At 33.2% G+C, this 18,254-nt stretch overlaps 1 protein-coding gene across 2 annotated transcripts; it reads left to right on the top strand.

The window, feature by feature from the left end:
* The first annotated feature begins 3,325 nt into the window (after window positions 1-3,325).
* On the top strand, window positions 3,326-12,059 carry LOC126688464 (purple acid phosphatase 23). 2 transcript variants are annotated; one of them, XM_050383164.1, is made up of 10 exons: window positions 3,326-3,837; window positions 3,936-4,127; window positions 6,279-6,615; window positions 8,855-9,072; window positions 9,179-9,369; window positions 9,724-10,005; window positions 10,842-10,964; window positions 11,498-11,551; window positions 11,659-11,718; window positions 11,811-12,059. In XM_050383164.1, exons 1-10 carry the CDS (start codon window positions 3,573-3,575, stop codon window positions 11,850-11,852), a joined length of 1,764 nt encoding a protein of 587 aa, XP_050239121.1. In that variant the 5' UTR covers window positions 3,326-3,572; the 3' UTR covers window positions 11,853-12,059. The 2 variants fall into 2 exon arrangements, with proteins under 2 accessions (XP_050239121.1, XP_050239120.1); XM_050383163.1 differs by having other exon boundaries at window positions 11,498-11,578.
* Window positions 12,060-18,254: the final 6,195 nt, after the last annotated feature.

The raw sequence follows: 18,254 nt of genomic DNA, 5'->3' as shown, positions 1-18,254 counted from the left end.
AAGACAAAACTCACTCAAACCTAAATCTAAAACCTTTGAAGCACTTGTAACATATATACCTATAACTCGAAACACTTGCACATAACAAATAACTTCATTAAGATTGAGACAAGTAGAAATCAAGACATGTATATAGAACAAGTCAAATGTGATCAAGTAAATACCAAGAGAAAATAACTTAAAGCGCAACTTGATCAAACATGAAAAATCATTGAGAAATGACTACAATAAACATTTATCGAATAAATAAATATCCGAACACGCAAGCAATTAAGTGCAACACAAGAACTAATAGCATGTTCAACAAGCATATGATGCAATAAAGAAAACTAAAGTAAGAAGGCAATAGATAACTAAATGCATCATAAAAAGATTATAAAAACTAATTACAAAAGTACTAAAGATAAACTAAGTTTTTAACTAAAGTACTGAAAGCTTATATAAAGCAAAGTAAAAAAAACTGGGCATAACAAAAGCTACTAGGATTTCTACTCCCCCTTAAACTGTACTCCCACTCAAGCCAATACTACTCCCCCTTTTTGACCGGAATGGCCAAAGGTACCAGTCATCTGAACCCCCTATGTCCTAGAAGTGGCTAGAGAGAGAAGTGATCTACTCTTAAACGTAGACAAACTATCTTCTAGAGTATATAGTATGCTCATTAAAGGACCTTTGCAAGTGGTCCAATCGATCCAAAATCAGATCAAGGTGGTCAAGAGCCTAAACTAGTACTTGAGGCTGAGCTGATGCCTATGGCTGTCCCTGTGGCTGAGCCTGTGGTGGTGAAGTTGAAATTTCCTCCGAACCAAGTGTAAACCGATCAATCTCATCATCAGTATTACCACCTTCAGCTTCAATAGCCTTTCCTTATTTGAAGTTATAAATATATAAGTTATGTATATTATGTGTGTATATATATCTGGTGCGTAATTCCGAAATGGTGCACTAAAACAAACCGGTACTAGAATATTATGTTCCAATTGTCAATTTGGATCGGTCTCTAAAACGAAATTCAAAACCTTGGACGGAAAACCGGCAGCCTCTAAGAAAGTGGACAATGGATTCTGACTCAACCACATCTTGGGCAATCAGGCAAAATAACAATACCCATACAAGCAAGGATCTCATTAACTTTTATGCTATTGTGAGCACATAGCCACAAGAAGAATTTAATCCTTAGGGGGGTAGGAACCTTCCACACCCACTTATTGTCCCAATGATCTTGAACACCCTCATCAGCAGATATAACATAAGCATCTTTGCCATTAAAATCTCCATTAGAGGAGTTCACCCAAATTCTTTTGTCTTCTCAGTCTCCCATTTTGTTAATGGGGATAAATTTAAGTCTAGCAAAAATATCAAAAGGCAGGACAAATGGCACGGCATTAACATCTACCACTCCATTCCCAAACAACAAGTCTTTAATTAGCAGGTCTTCATCTGAGGGCTTGATAGGCCTACAATAAGGGCTTACAAGAATCTCGTTAAAATAATAATGCTGTTTATTATTTTTTCTCTCTTCTCTCTGACTTTCTCTTCTATCTCTCTCCTCTACCTTCACTGTTGGGACTCAAGAATAAAAAACACATAGCTTTAAGCTTCTAATAGTAGCTAGTTTTGATTCAGCTATTGTTCTTGCACTATTTGTAGTCTCTGTTGCTATTTACTTGTTTAGGAAGATTAAGAACATGGACAAGGGGATATTTGGGGACTAGCATAGTAAGGGGATAGAATATAGTAAGTTAACACATGTTTGAAAGGTTTTAGCAAACTAACATCTCGAGTTTTGGAAACTCAAGTTCCATATAGAACTCGAGGCTTAAAGACTGGCTTCCTACTTGCTGAGTTGGACACTATTATGCCACATAGATCTCAGGTCTTAAAGACTCAATTTCCATAAAAGAATAAGAACATGATGAAGATCTGAGATTCTGAAGATGAGGATCTGAGATTTTGAAGAAATTGAAGACAAAGAGAAGAACCTAGAGGAAAAAGAAGAATAGTTCGCATGGGAAGATCTGAACACAATGAAGGATTCCACAAAAGAAGACAAGACTAGGTGAACAAAGAAGAACAAAGAATAAAGGAGTCCACAGAAGAAGAAAGGATGAGGTGAACACAGGAAATCGAGTTTTTAAAACTCGATTTCCATGTAGATTTTTTTCCACATCAGCTTACCATCACACACAAATTGAGTTTTAGAAACTCGAGTTTTTGAGTCTTGAGATGCTAGTTTCCTACATAGTTTTACAAATATGACAACTAACTAAAATATTTTAAAAATAATGTTAAATGAAAAAAAATAAAATAAATAAAATAAAAATTCCATGGACAAAGTTAAAGATTGGAGACTTGAATTAGGCCCACATCGTTACTCCTACCAAGAACTAAAGAAAGCAAGTAAGGGTTTGGGAGGAAAAAAAGATACTTGGTAGTGGAGGCTTTAGTCTAGTTTACAAAGGTACCCATACCAAACTCAGCCACAAACCCACAACCATCAGCAACAACGACCACCACCAACCAACAACAAGCATGTCCTTCACAACTCGAAATAACCACATACCAAACACAGTAAAATCCAATCACATACCCATAACAAATCCATTACCAAACCCACACCTATAAAGCTTTCAAAGAAAGTCAGAAAGAAATTAATAAAAAGAGCTTCAAGTCAACCATTAACATATAGAGAGCTTCAGATCAACCATTGAAACCCACAAAGAGTTTCAGATCCATCACAAATCTACCATTGAAACCCACAAAGAGCTTCAGATCCACCATTGACACCCACCACCACTGACAAGTGACTACCCACAACCAAAGCTAAAAATGAGGGTTCGGTTAGAGAGAAAGGAGAGAGGTCTAAGGTGAGAGAGGAGTCCAAGAGAGTAAAAATAATAAACAACGTTTAGATCGTTTGTATTTTTTTTTTTTTTTTTGAAAAATAATTACAACATGCTGTTAACCCCACAGCTCAAACAGTTTCCTCCCTAGACCCCCAAACGTGTATGGGAAAGTGTCAATTCAGTTACAAGGCCTTTGGCAGACCGTTTGTGTTAAATGACTAATTTAATCAATACTAAAATGTTTTGGACCTAGCTCAAATTTTATAGTTAATTATTGGATTTTACGTAAATAATAATTAATGGTTTAAGTTTTTTTTTTTTTTTTTTTTCGAGAAAATTATTTAAACTTAAATATATAATTTATAGGCTGTCAAAATGACACTATATAAGTATAATATTTTATATTTTTGTTCTTTTTCTATTTATTTATTTTGGATAATGTACTTATTCCATAGATAAATACACTGCCAGCAACCACTCGAAATCTTGAACGCCAAACAAACTTGCATGGATCTAGTGTTCTACACCCGGTTGAACACTGAACGAAAAGCATATTCTATTATTCATCACAGATATGCCATACTTCATCACCAACCGATTCGCTTTCATCCCAAACTACCAAACCCCCACCTCTTTGATTGTTCACCATGACCAAACTGCTCTTCTCCCGACAACCTTAAAAAAACCGTTACTACCAACAACAATCAAGAAAAAATAGTAACCCCAATGAAGGACTTCAAGCTATGGATGATCACTCTGACCACTTTCTTGATCATCACAAAGATGGTGGTCACTGAAAGCCAAATACCCACTACTCTAGATGGCCCATTTAAGCCTGTGACACATCGCCTTGATCCTTCTTTACGTAAAGGCAGCTCGGACTTGCCAATGGATGATCCAAGGATCAAGAGAAATGTCACCTCCAACTTCCCAGAACAGATTGCTCTTGCTATTTCTTCGCCAACTTCAGTTTGGGTTTCTTGGGTTACTGGTAAGTCTGAGAAATTCTCAATCTTTTCTACTTTTCTTCTTCTTGTTGTTGTTTGCTTTAGTGATTTTGGTGAATTGGGTTTGTTTGTATTGGTTTAGGGGATGCTCAGGTTGGTTCAAATTTGACTGAGCTTGATCCTTCATCGGTTTTAAGCGAGGTGTGGTATGGGAAAGAAAGTGGCAAGTATACGAGTGTTGCAAAAGGGGATTCCACTGTTTACAGTCAATTGTACCCATTTAAAGGCCTCTTGAATTACACCTCTGGGATCATTCACCATGTGAGGCTCAAAGGTACAAACTCCCTTTTTATTACTTTAAAGTAATTTGTCCTTGTGTCTTAGAATGATTTGTTGGTAGGCTTTTGCATCATTATCAATTGCTATGATGCTATGGCCTTAAACTGCAACCGCTTGATAGTTGGTCCGTTCTCTCAAATCGATTAGCATGTTCATGAGAAATTATGATCGATCTACTTCTCATATGTGGTCTTGTGACCTTCTATTATCAATGTATTACCATTAGTTCACATGTTAGAGAAATTATCAAGGGGGAGGAAATATTTTATGTAGGTAGTCAAACATGAAACCCAATATTTATAATCAGCTACCTGCCCAAACTATTTGTATACGTCTCATAGAGACCTAATCCCAACTGAAGTTATTTTTTATAGGTAGTCAAATATGCCACTGAGCTCTCAATTGGTACCTCCTCCTCCTTAGAAGTGCTAGGTGGAGGGTGAGGTCATGGGTTGAAGACTCATTGGGTTGTGTGTGTAAATTACCAATAAAAAAAATATAAGCAGTCAAATATTTGTTTAAACTGTATATATACGTCTCATAGAAACCTAATTTCAACTGAAGTTATTCCCTTTTGTGATGCAATTTGAGTGATGCTTTCACCTCAGTTGTGCAGCATTTAGTCATTTAATGTTTTTTTGTACTAACTTAACTCCAAAGTATATATATTTTCCTCCATTCCTAATCAGCTAATTAGGTCTTTCACCATATGAAATATGAACATACTCAACCAGAGTAATTTAAAAACTTAGGTAAATTACACAACCCTCCCTTGAGATTTGAGTGAATGACACTCCAACCCAAATTTAAGGGAAATGATACTTCCCTACCTTGGGGTTTGAGGAAATCAACACATTAATCCTTCCATAGTTCCATTAATAACAAGGATAGAATTCCAAATATTGAATAGAGTCCATTGACCAAACCCTAACCACAAGTTAGTGACAAGGATTTGGTCAAGGAATCTTTTCAAAATTTGGAATATTCTGTTATTGTTATTAACGGAATGACTAATGTGTTGATTTCCTTAAACCTCAAGGGAGGGGAGTATCATTTCCAAGAGATTGTCATTCCCCTAAACCACAATGGAGGTTTGTGTAATTTACCCTAAAAACTATTTGTATAAAAGCAAGTACGAAATGGACCACCATAACTGGGTGGTAATATTATGCTGCAAATTTCCTTCTTAAGGAATGCATGTTAATTTAATTTGGCAATTTCTTGAAAGTGCTATGTTACATCGGGAAATTATTGTGTACTCCCGGAGTACCATAAATGTTTACTCCCTCCTCTCACATAAATGGTGGGTCCCACTAATTAAATTCATGGTGGAACCTATCATTTGTGTGAGAGGAGGGAGTACATATTTATGGTACTCCGGGAGTACCTAATAATTTTCCTGTTACATCAAGTAGTTATTTTAAGTAAAATTTTACATAAGAGAATGGTCATCTCATTTATTAATCAAACACAAGAGAAAGTGATAGAAACTAGAGTTCACCAAATGGTAATCTAGGAAGCACCAACGCGGCTGAAAGGATGCCACACCAGAGTCCGACACGGCCCAACGCAGGGTGCGGCAATCGACCCCGCTGCCTGTGCGTCAGAGCCGCGTCTGAGTAGTTTTTTTTTTTTTTTTTTTGGGATTCGCGCTGACTTGGCTCTGATTTGCGCCGATTCAGGCTGATTCGTGCCGAACCGAGTTGAGTCAGCTAGAATCAGGTCGTATCGACCGACGGCCGAAATGGCCGAAATGGTCGGAAAATGCCGAAATCAGCTTTGAATGAGGCCCAAACATCCTAAATCTATCCTTCCTCAATTTTATTCTAAATATTTGTTACTTCTTTTGTATTTTCTTTTTTGTTTTGTGTTTCTTGCCTTCTTCTTTCTTTGTTTTGTAAACCAAGGCTATAGTAATGTGTTTTTTAAGAATATTTTAATAATAAAAATATATAGAAAATATAAATAAAAATATTTTTAATAATTTTTTAATTGCCGCACCCACACCTTACTTTTTCAAAAATTGCCGAGTCTCGTACCCGCACCCGCACCCGCACCCGAATCCGGAAATGCACCCGCGCTTCATATGGTAATTAGCCAAACTTCTTGTTGAATTCCATTAAATTGGCTTTGTATTTCTTTGCAGGTCTTCAACCCAAAACAAAATATTATTACAAATGTGGGGATAGCTCTATTCCAGCTATGAGTGGAGAAAATGTCTTTGAGACATTTCCAACGCCTAGCCCAAATAGTTATCCTCATCGAATAGCAGTTATTGGAGATTTGGGTCTCACAAGCAACACCACAACAACTATTGATCATTTGATTCAGAATGATCCTTCAATGATATTAATGGTTGGAGACTTAAGTTATGCAAATCAGTATCAGACAACTGGTGGAAAAGGAGTTCCATGCTTCTCGTGTGCATTCCCAGATGCACCTATCAGAGAGACTTATCAACCCCGCTGGGATGCATGGGGAAGGTAACCTTTATGGAATTTATTCAGTTATGCCTGTGTAGGTGGACATTTGGTAAACCCTTACAATCATAGGTATGCTGGCTAAAGATATGCTTATGATATTCCACGCCCTAAGGTCTGTTTATCATTCTATTAAACAGGTTAGCTGCACATTTGTATTGATGAATTCATTCTAATGAGATGGCTATCTGTCAACCATTGGCTGAGATGCAGTTGTTGAGAGGTATTTAGTTGAATATCAGGTTGAAAGCACCACTAGGCCAAGAGGCCTTGGGCAAGAATTAGTTAAGTTATAAATGAGTAAGTAGTAACTAGAGACAATATGGAATAAAATATACTACGCTGAATCAATTTGTCACTGCTTGTCCCTGAGTTGAAATTGGCAAATTTTTATGTAGTCTTGACAATATGACTGATTGGTAAATGTATGATAATAAGTTCCCTGCAGTTTTTGCTGGCCAATTCCTTCTTTAGAATAAAATAAAAATTTTAAAACATTTTTTAATTTTTAAATAAAGATATCCTGTTTATGAAAAGAGTTGGGGTATGCATCTGTAAAAGACCAATATTTTTTTCTCTGAATTTTATTATTGTATTAAAAAAGGGTAGAACTTCAAGGACCATTCCAATTACTCCAAAATATAAATAAAATAGAACTTATGTGAACTGTATTAATGGCATAAAACGTTTTGGTTTTAAGTGTTGTAATAAAGTTTTGGAGTCTGATCTCCAAAAGACTCCAAAACTTTTGGAGTTGTATTAAAAATAAAAAAAAGATTTAAGAATCTGTGAATTTTTTTTTTTGGAGTCTGATGTATGTTGTTCTATCAATCCTGTTAATAATTTTTGCTCTAAAGAGAAAAAAATCTTAATGGAGGAAGTATAAACAGGAAACTAGAATGCAACGAGGAAACTAAAATGGAAACTGCAACCAATTTGCATTTGTTGTATAGCTGATTTCAATTTTGTATGCTATCCTTTATACTGTGGTGGTTTAAATGATGTTTTTGTCAGAATTTTGTTCACTGAGGTCATTAAAATGGAGGCTTGTGCTTGGGGAAGTCACTTCTCCCCTGTAAGGGAAACTAAGACATCCTGCATCAGAGCATCAATATGATATATTGAAAATCTATTTTTAGAGTCCTATGTCCAAATCCTTTTGTCAGGTTCTTTAAAAAGGCAATGATATCTTCCTTATATGCTCTACACCATGATAGTACATGTTCCCAAAAGCTTAAGCTGTAAATGAATGGCAAGATTTCTCTAATTAACATTTTATTTTTCCTTATCTCCTGTATTAGAGCTTGAATATGATCGATTGAAAATTTATCTTTCGAGTCCAATTTCCAAATCCTTTTGCTAGGTTCTTTGAAAATGCAATGAGATTTTCCTTATATGCTCTACACCATGATAACAAGTGTTCCCAAAATCTTAAGCTTTAAACAAATGTTGAGATTTCTCTGATCCAACATTTTCTTATAACCCTTGTAACAAGAGATAACTACCAGCTTGATTAAGTTCCCTCAAGTACTCTTGACTTTGTTGCCTCTAAACTGAACTATTTTCTTATATGCTAGATCTCAATAGATATTTTTAATGTGTCTCCTTATGCACCATAAACCATTATTACCTTCTACACTTTTCCAATATCAGTACGGTGTGAATTATTGGTGTGATATGAATGATTTGACAACCAATCCCGCAAGCTTTAAATTAGAAAGCTAACAAATTTGGGTTGACTTTCAGATTTTTAATATTTATACTTGTGTTTTCTCTTCTTATTTTCATTTGTATGTCTATTTCTGATTTCCTTTTTTCTACCGCTGAGTTTTAGTTCATGCAACCAAAATCACTAATTGGATTTTTGGATGCAACAGCACTTGAAACTGATAGAAATCGTACAATCAGGCTCAAAAAGTGCTAGTGACCTTGCCATCTGTTTCATAGCCACACTTTGGGAATAAGCTCTAGATTGACTGGGGGGGCATTTCTTCTGATCTAAAGATTAATTTATTATTATTTAATTCTATTGTTGCCTCTCATCATCATTCAATATTTTGTTATTTTGATAAGCTTCCATTTATTTATCCATTAACTCGAAGTTTCTTTTAGTAGGGAAAAAAAAATGTTATTTGAAACAAGATGAATTTTATCTATAAAATAATTTATTTGTGAATGCATATGTTACTTGAATTGATTGTATATGATATGTATTTATTGTTTACATCTGTTGAAACTTCAGATTCATGGAGCCATTAACCTCAAGAGTTCCTATGATGGTCATTGAAGGCAACCATGAGATTGAGCCCCAAGTTTCTGGGATCACATTCAAATCATATTTGACGAGATTTGCAGTTCCTTCAGCGGAGAGTGGTTCTAAGAGTAACTTATACTACTCTTTTAATGCTGGAGGAGTACATTTTATCATGTTGGGGGCATATGTTGACTATAACAGTACTGGTAACTGATACTGTCACTTCTATAAATATATAGACCAAAACCACCCAGTATGTTATTTTTTAGATTTTCTTGTGTGACTGGAGTTTTTCAATTAATCTTCTTTCAGGTGCTCAATATGCTTGGCTAAAGAAAGATCTAGATCTAGTGGACCGCACTGTAACCCCTTGGCTGGTAGCTGCATGGCATCCACCATGGTATAACAGCTATTCTTCACACTATCAGGAATTTGAATGCATGAGGCAGGAAATGGAAGCAATTTTGTATCAATATGGTGTTGATATTATTTTTTCTGGACATGTAAGTCAAACTTTATCCTATCCTACACTCATTGATTAGAGAGCATGTGATTGTAATCATTTAACATTGTTTAGGTGCTTATTTATCAGAGGTAAAGATGTTAAATGATTGTCCTTTTCTGCCTTCTAAAGTATTGCTTAGTTTACTTCTATCTTGTTATTATATAACAATTGTTACACAAAATGGAGCAACAATGGCCATTTGCATAAATCAGTAGACATGTGGTGGTCTGTCCTGTATTTATGATATGATTGAGTGGACAGATATAAGGAGAACTGGAAAATACCTTAAATATTTCAAAATAGCAATTTTCTTCTATATTGAATGAAGTGCAACATATTTTCTGCTTTGCAGGTGCATGCTTATGAGCGAATGAATAGAGTTTATAACTATACATTGGATCCATGTGGGCCTGTCTATATAATAGTTGGAGATGGTGGCAATATTGAGCAAGTTGTTGTTGATTTTGCTGATGACCCTGGAAAGTGTCCTTCAGCTGGAGATAACACACCAGAATTTGGAGGGGTATGTCATTTGAATTTTTCTTCTGGTCCTGCTAAAGGGCAGTTTTGTTGGAACAGACAACCAGACTGGAGTGCATATAGAGAAAGCAGCTTTGGGCATGGAATACTTGAGGTACGGTCTTAGCCTGTCACATTATGTACTTTTTTGGTATTCCTCTCCTAGGTTAGTCAACTCACACCCAAATTTTTATCCCTATTGCCTAATCCTAGTGCTACTTGGGATTATACTGGGGACATCTATAAAATTTAGTTACTGATTTTCCCTTGATGCAGAGTTGAATTTTCTAACTCAAAAATGTTATTTGAGCTCCAGTGGAAATCAATTTGTTCCTTCTGTTTATACAGTTTTTGTGTATCAGTTTCCTACTACCATGCTCTACATGGCCCCATTTGAGTTTATTGTAAAATATGGGGTTCTCAAGACTCTAGATGTACACCTCACACTTCATTGACCTAGCCCTTCTTTTAAATGATCCCCAGTAACATGAGTACTCATTGGTTCAGTCAATAAATAGCAATATGTTTATCATGAATGGTAGTAAGCCTAAAGTCTAAGCTCGCCTTGGATAGGTAACTTCTGTATGAGGATCTTCTCTTTTATAAATCAACTAAAAGGAACTGCTTTCTTGACCACGAGTGATTATGAGGTTCAACTTTTGTTTTTGTGTTTGGAAAATGTATTCTTATAATTAAAAAGAGAGAGATGTTTGGAACATGTATCTTGTGCATGCAAACCTTTGATAATTCTAAGCACATCATCCAGTCTGCAGTGGCTGAAATGAAAAGTTTACAGATTTTTTATCTAATTAAAAGCAAAAAATGCTCAAAACAATGAAGAGCCTGTTGGTTTACATTTCCATTATGATCTTTTATGAAGTCTGCCTTCATATACTTACCGTTCTTAGTTCCTACTCCCCTCATTAATTGCCTTTCTATTTCTTAATGCAGGTTGTGAATTCTACATATGCTTTATGGACTTGGCATAGGAATCAAGATGTATATAATGAAGATAGCCACAGTGATCAAATATACATTGTGCGACAGCCAGAATTGTGCTCTAAAACTTTAAAAGTGATTTCTGAGTTCAACTTTAAACTTTTATCAAACTGTTAAATTTTTTCTCTTTTCATCAAGCAGAAGTAAAAACTCTGTTCACACAATAAATGTATGTGTCATTATAGAGTGCAGCATAAAACGATAGATACTGAAAGCATAATTGTTTATCAGGGGGGCAAAAAAAAAAAAAAAAAAGAAGTATGCTGAAATATCTTTTATCATTTTTCTATTCATTTAAGTTGTTTTTGATGAATGATCTCATTTTGGCCGTTGATGGCAACCTTTTGCTGGCGGCAAAGTTCCTGGCAGTTAAAGATGGCCGTCAGTGAATAATGTATTGTTAGCCAAGCACCCTTCACTGGGAAAGGGATACTTCCACAATGAATTTGTCAGCCACCAGCAAAAAGTGTCACTAAAAGATTTTGCCTAAAGGGCTTGTGCATTTCTTGCCATAAATTCCTGATGGGGGGACTTATAGTGACAAATGCCATTGCTAAATAATGTTGTCAGTAAATGTATGGAGCTCATTATATCTCTCTCACTCGCAGCCCTTTATCGTGCATGCTCCAAGCTCTCTCCCTTCCTCTTCATCACTCTCTAAGGCATGTTGTCACCACCCCTCTCTATTAGTAAGCTCTCTTTCTCTCTCATGGACAAATTTTGTGTGTTAATAACAAAACGTTTCTAATTTCAAATTTTGTTCTCTCAGATATTCTCTCTCTACTCATTACTCATGGGGGCTCTCTCTCTCTCTCTCTTTGCCACTCAGGTAAGCCCTTCTTTTTGCGTGTAATCCCAGGTTTATTCTTCTTCTTTTTTAAATCTATATTAGAATGATGATTTTTTTTTCCTTTTTTGAAGCTTAATGAGGTCGTTAGGCTCATGCTCTTTTCCCCGTTTTAAAGAGGTAATTGATGCAAAACCATACGAAAATTGCTTGGTTTTTTCCGTAAAATTTGTATAGTGACTGTTTGGTTGCTTTGGAAATGTAGACATTTTTTTTAGTTGTGCAAGTGGGCAATTGGGTTTTTATTGATTGTTGCTGATAAAAACTCATTTGTAAGTTTCTGTTTCAGTTAAATGAAAATTTTCTTGGTTTAGTGATGATAATCATATTTTGTGAATTTTTTTGATGCCATTTGGCTAAATTGTTGATAATGAATGACAAGCACAAGTTTTATAAACACTGGTCTTTGTTGGGTGAAGGCTTACTCATAAATGTCAACCCTCGAGCTTCTCGAACTATTGGCTAAAATAAAAGTTAAGGGTGTGTCTTGGGAGAAATTATTAGGTCTACCAAGAGGTATTTTGTGAATTTTTTTTTATGCCATTTGGCTAAATTGTTGATAATGAATGACAAGCACAAGTTTTATAAACACTGGTCTTTGTTGGGTGAAGGCTTACTCATAAATGTCAACCCTCGAGCTTCTTGTACTATTGGCTAAAATAAAAGTTAAGTTAAGGGTGTGTATTGGAAGAAATTATTAGGTCTACTAGAAGGATTGCTAAAGTGGTCCTCCTAATCCTTTTAACCAATGAAACGCAGCTATTTATACAAATGTGATATTATATAGTGGTTTTTTTTATTATTTTTTATTCTTGTGCTAATTAGGAATCTAACTCACATATTTGCATAAGTGGCATTATTTCATTAGTTGGGAGGACCACTTTAGTAATCTTTCTGGTGGACTTAATAATTTCTCATGTCGGGGCCACTACCTCAAAGTTCAAGAGGTGTGTGAGCATTTTTTCCAAATTTAATTAGTGAGACTCAATATTATGTGAGAGGAGGGAGTATGTATTTATTATTTAGATCCCACCTCTTTCTATAATTATTCCATATATAGATCCCACATCTTTCTTTCATTCTTTTATTTTTTCTTTTGAGTATGATTTGGTCCCACTGTGGTAGAACCAGGTGAACTGGGCGTACTACACTTTGTTTGTTTCAACATTAAAATTTTATGAAAAATAAATAATTTTTCAAAAAGTATTTTGTAAAAAACTATCTCATTTTCTTATATTTAGTAACAACCTTAAAATAAGTTGGAAAATTATCACTTTACTTTCTTTATTTAGCTTAGCATGAGATAAAGCATCAAGCTAAATAAGTGAAGTCAATAAATAATTTTCATTTGAGCCATTTTTTCCCCCTAATATTACCAAACCAAATATAGGAAAATGCAGAATTATTTTTACATACGGTTTTCCATCAAAACAAACGTCAAACATCTAAATCAATAGATTTTTTTTTGGAACATTATTTTTTGGGACCAATTATAAACATACATGCATATATATATATATATATATATATATATACATGAGCTGGCCTAATGACCAGTCCTTTTAATGTTTGCATAGGTATTAATTAGCTATCATTTTAGGGAGTTTCTTGTGAGTTGTATTTCTTTTTCGCTATTGTTAGTATAAGAGCCAAGGTGGTCGATACCATACCGGTCAGTATGTATACTGGTATCGAAACGCCAACGTTTTGTACCAGTTTAAATATCGGCCGTATCGGACATACCAGCCGATTTTGGGCATTATCGACCGGTACAGAAAAAAGCTTTTTTTTTTAGTTTTGTAATTTTTGAATTTTTGTAATGGCAAAATGGTAACTTATTAGTATTATTTGCATTAACTTATTAATATGATTTGTTTTCTTAGTATGCAATGAACAATTAAGCTTTCTATTTTTTATATTATGTTTTTTTTTTCTTTTAATTGATGCTAAAGTCTAAAATTATGAATAATTTGTTCTGAATTGAGATAATGTTTTATGGTAAACTTTTATATTTATTATAATATATATATAGACACACTACATATATATTTTTATATATATATATATATATATAAATATAAAAAATAACAGTAAATCCGAAACGATATACTGGTATTGACGGGTACCGAAATATATCGTTCTACTGGTCAAACCGGTACAACTTCCGATATGAGATTGACTCCCTTGATTAAGAGCTACCACCAATCTTTTTTTATAGAAAAAACTCTAAATAATAAAGATGCCCACACACCCCTTGAATTTGAAAAGGTGTGAAGTAATCTATCATGCATTATTTCAATCCTTCAAATCATATAAACTTAGTAGTTTAGTTTTTTAATTTTTTTTTTAGAACCATAGAAATTTAGTAAAAAATGTGAGACAGACTATAACGGAATTGAATTTTAAATATAGAATAGGAGAAACATTACCTTTGGGTTTTTTTTTTTTTTTTTGGTAAACTATATATTTGGTCTCTAACATTTACAACTAATGTCGATTTGGTCCTTAATTTTTCAAATGTGTCAATTTGATACTTAACATTTTTAGTGTTGAGTCAAAATTGTCATTACTATTAAGTGTTAAATGGAAAATTTTGATATGGCTAACAAGCTGAATAAAATATTATTTTTTGTCACATAGGCTAACACCTGTAGTGCCATGTCATATTACAAAATTTGTTTTTTTAAAGTGTTATTTATGGATTTTGTTTTTGTAACTCACACGAGAGGCTATCTGGGATCAAAATCCCTAAGAGCATTCACATCTGCTTTCTTGAAACTATTCTATTTTATCAATTATACCATATCATGTTATAACACACCTAACATTCCAATTTTTATTTATCTCATCTATTCATTAATATTAATTTTACAAACTCTTTTTCTCTCTTCCTCTTCATAAAAAGATAATTAAAAATACCCGTCCATCACTATAAAATATAATATAAACTTTTTCAATTTGCTACAGTGCCACATAAATTGTAGTACAATTGCAAGACTTTACAAGACGGAATAATGAGAAATTTTTAAATTTTATTACTAAATATTGGTAACATATAACATTTACAAGATCCAATCTAAATGCTCAATAAGCTTGGAGCTCCTCTTATTTTTAAGAGTAACAGTTTAACACCCACACCACAACCTCAAAGCAAATTAACAGCAAAAAAAGAAGAAGAAAGTCTCACAGGATGAAGTGATTGATTTGACTTTCACTGCTCGAGACATCCAACAAGTTTACTCCCATAAATTGGACTAGGAAACAATTAGACAGAAATATTTCTTTGGATTTTTGGACGTCACCATGATGTAGCTGTGAGAAATTCCTCAATGTGATTGGCTATGGTGTGTAGAGATCATAATGTGGAGGTGGTGCTGGACCTGGATTTGACTAAGAAGATTGCGTTTGGGGATTCGTTGTGGGGTAGAGCTAAATTAAAGGAAAAAAAAAAAACAATTGAAATAAATAGATTCTAAGGGTGTGTTTGATAAAAATTAAATTATTATATTATTTAATTTATTTTTGTTATTATTTATGAGTTTTAATACACTTTTTGATACTATTCATAAGTCATTCTATATTATTTTAGTTAATTTTTACCTTTATCTGCAATAATTTCATCAAAACGTTTTCAATTTCAACAAAATAAGCTAATCTCAAACAGACCTTAAAATGAAGAGATTGTAGTTGTATGTATGTCTCTACCCTTTGTGCCTCACCCTTTCTCTCTAGACTTTCAACCAAGTTCTAGTTGTTTTGGGGTTGTAGTGTGGGTGTTCTCTCAAAATCTAAAAAGCTTGTTAGGGATTTTGATCCCAAATAGCATGTGAGTTATAAAATGTCTGTTTGAGAATAACTTATTTAATTGAAATTGAAAACTTTTTACTGAAAAATATTATAGATAAATTTAAAAAGTAGCTAAAATAGTACAGTGGGACCTATGAATAGTACTAAAAAGTGTAGTGAGGCCCATGAATAGTAAAAAAAAGCTAAATAGAAAAAAAAAATTGACTTTTTAAGCCAGATGCACACAAAATTGGTGAATCACACTTTGAAAAAAAAAAAAAAAGTAATATGACAAGGCATTACGTGTTATAGCCTATGTGACAAAAATAAATAAATATTTTATTTAGCCACATAAATATTTTCCATTCAACACTTAACTGTAGGGACCATTTTGACCTAGCACTAAAAAGTTAGAGCAATTGTATCAGTTAATGCAAATTTTCCTTCTATTTTGCACAAAAAAGCTATTTTTTCTATTTTACACACCTATTTTTACAAAACACCCACATTAGTTTATCTAGTCTACACATTTATTCAATAAAATATTCAATTTTTTTATAATTTTTTATTACTCTCCCTCACCGCCCCTCTCTCTCTCTCAGACCAACACTCTCTCACAGACCCAGACCTAACACTCTCTCACAGACCCAGACTCAACACGCAAAGAAAAGTAGCAGTTGTTTTCATCGGCGTCTGGTTCCGGCAGTTCGGTGATCGAAATGGCTCGCTTCTTGGATCGGTCTTCTTATGCTCATCTTAGCATTGAAGATCCAAGTCCTTCAAGCCTTTTTTATTGTTAATTTTCTTTATTTATTGTTTGGTTGGTGAGAAAGTGGTTGAAAAGAGTAGAAATAGAAGGAAAGATGATCGATAATCAAAGATCTATTGATTTTCTCTGTGTTTGGCTAATTTTCTTTATTTCTTGTTTTCTTTGTGTTTTTCTCGGCAACCAAACAAATCCTGTGTAATACTAATTTCTTGTTTTACTTGATTTTGGAAGAAATTTTTTGATCTTTGGTTCTCTATTGATGCATGGTGTGGTGTCCTCTGATGATCGGTAGCAATGAGAGCGAGGTGAGAGTGAGAGCAACCAGAGAGACAGAGAGAAGGAGAGAAAAAAAACTAATAAAATAATAAATGCAAGTGCTACAGTAACTGTGCATATATGCATGGTTACTATAACAATTGTGCATAAATGCACAATTTTACACCCATTAATGTGGGTGTTTTTTTGCTCAAATTGTGTAAAATGAGCATCTTTTTCCATTTTACACAATTTTGCATCAACTAATGCAATTGCTCTTAGAGACCAAATTGACACATTTGAAATGTTAAAGACCAAATTGACATTAGGAGTCTGTTTGGAATCTGCTTATTTTACTGAAACTGAAAACTTTTTACTTAAAGTACTATAGATAAAAGTAAAAGTTAGCTGAAATAGTACAATAAGATCCATGAATAGTACCAAAAAGTATAGTGGGGCCTATGAATAATAGCAAAAATAAGCTGAATAGTAAAATAAATTGGCAAAACTAATTTTTGCTAAATACAAACTATGTGTAAAAGTTAGGGATCAAATATGTAGTTTACTCTTTTTTTTTTCATAGGAGAAACATTACTTGGTTCAAAAAGTGTTCAAACTTTTATATATAAAGTGTTACAAATCTATACCATTACGAGAGTTGAAAGTATTCCAGGATGGATTTATTAGGATTAAGATCTCATATACTTTTTTCCTTTTTAAATTTTATTAAAAAAAAATTACAGCTAAGATTCTATTTTTCCTCATGTAACTATCTGACAATAAACTTTACTAGTTAAGATAAGTGAAACCTCTTTTCCAAACTATCTATTTTAAATAATTGAGAATGTAAGGAGTGTGATGAAAATACCAAATAAATGCCGAGTTTTTTTTTTTTTTGGGGTAAATAATGATTGCTCAGTCATATTTGGAGACAACTAGTTTTATATTTAAAAGTTTTTGGAAGAACTTATGATTGATTATTATTAAAAAAAAATAATAAATGATTTTTACATAAGAAATGAAACATTAAAAAGCTCTATGCTATATTACACAAATAAAATAAATAAACCAACAAAAAAAAATTAAACTAATAATTATCTCTTGAATTAAACCAAAAAAAAGAAAAAACACTCTAAACTAATAATTATCTTTCGAATCGCTGCCAAAAAAAAAAAAAAACTCTTGCATTGCTATGACGTGAATCACTCATCACATATGGATTCCATTAACCTATAAGATTGAGACTCAATCATTATTGACAAATCTACTATATAATTATAATAATAATTACTATATATATGAGATATTTTTTTTGTACTTCCTGATATTTAAATTAGTATTACGACATTAAACAAATTAAATCGCATAAATTACATTTCCTAGTGTTATAAGAGTATTTGCATTAGCTTGTGCAAAAAAAAAATCATCTATTTTAGTATAAAAACTTGATTTTTATATTTTACATATTCACTTTTTCAAAATAATCTGTATCAGATTATTTATTTTATATTACATTAAATCAAAATATTAAATATTCTTATTTTTTTTAACTGTTTCTAATTCTTTACATATAATAACTACCTTTAGTCTCTTCATTCGTTCTCATGTAAAAAAAGAATAAAAAATTAAATGTAAAATGAATAGTGTCAATGTTATATGTTCATTATAGCAAACTTGTAATTTTACGCAATTATACACTCACTGATGT

This window comes from Quercus robur, chromosome 6 (genome assembly GCF_932294415.1).
Source record: "Quercus robur chromosome 6, dhQueRobu3.1, whole genome shotgun sequence".
NCBI lineage: Eukaryota > Viridiplantae > Streptophyta > Magnoliopsida > Fagales > Fagaceae > Quercus > Quercus robur.
The sequence above is the reverse complement of the archived record's forward strand: the minus strand, read 5'-3'. Positions and strand labels throughout refer to the sequence as shown.

Bases quoted from the DNA above. Each gene is read 5' to 3' on its own strand.
- LOC126688464 (XM_050383163.1), top strand. From the start codon at position 3,573: ATGAAGGACTTCAAGCTATGGATGATCACTCTGACCACTTTCTTGATC. The intron at 10,965-11,497 runs GTGATTTCTGAG...TCTCACTCGCAG, and splicing joins TGTGCTCTAAAACTTTAAAA to CCCTTTATCGTGCATGCTCC. The intron at 11,719-11,810 runs GTAAGCCCTTCT...CCTTTTTTGAAG, and splicing joins TCTCTCTCTTTGCCACTCAG to CTTAATGAGGTCGTTAGGCT.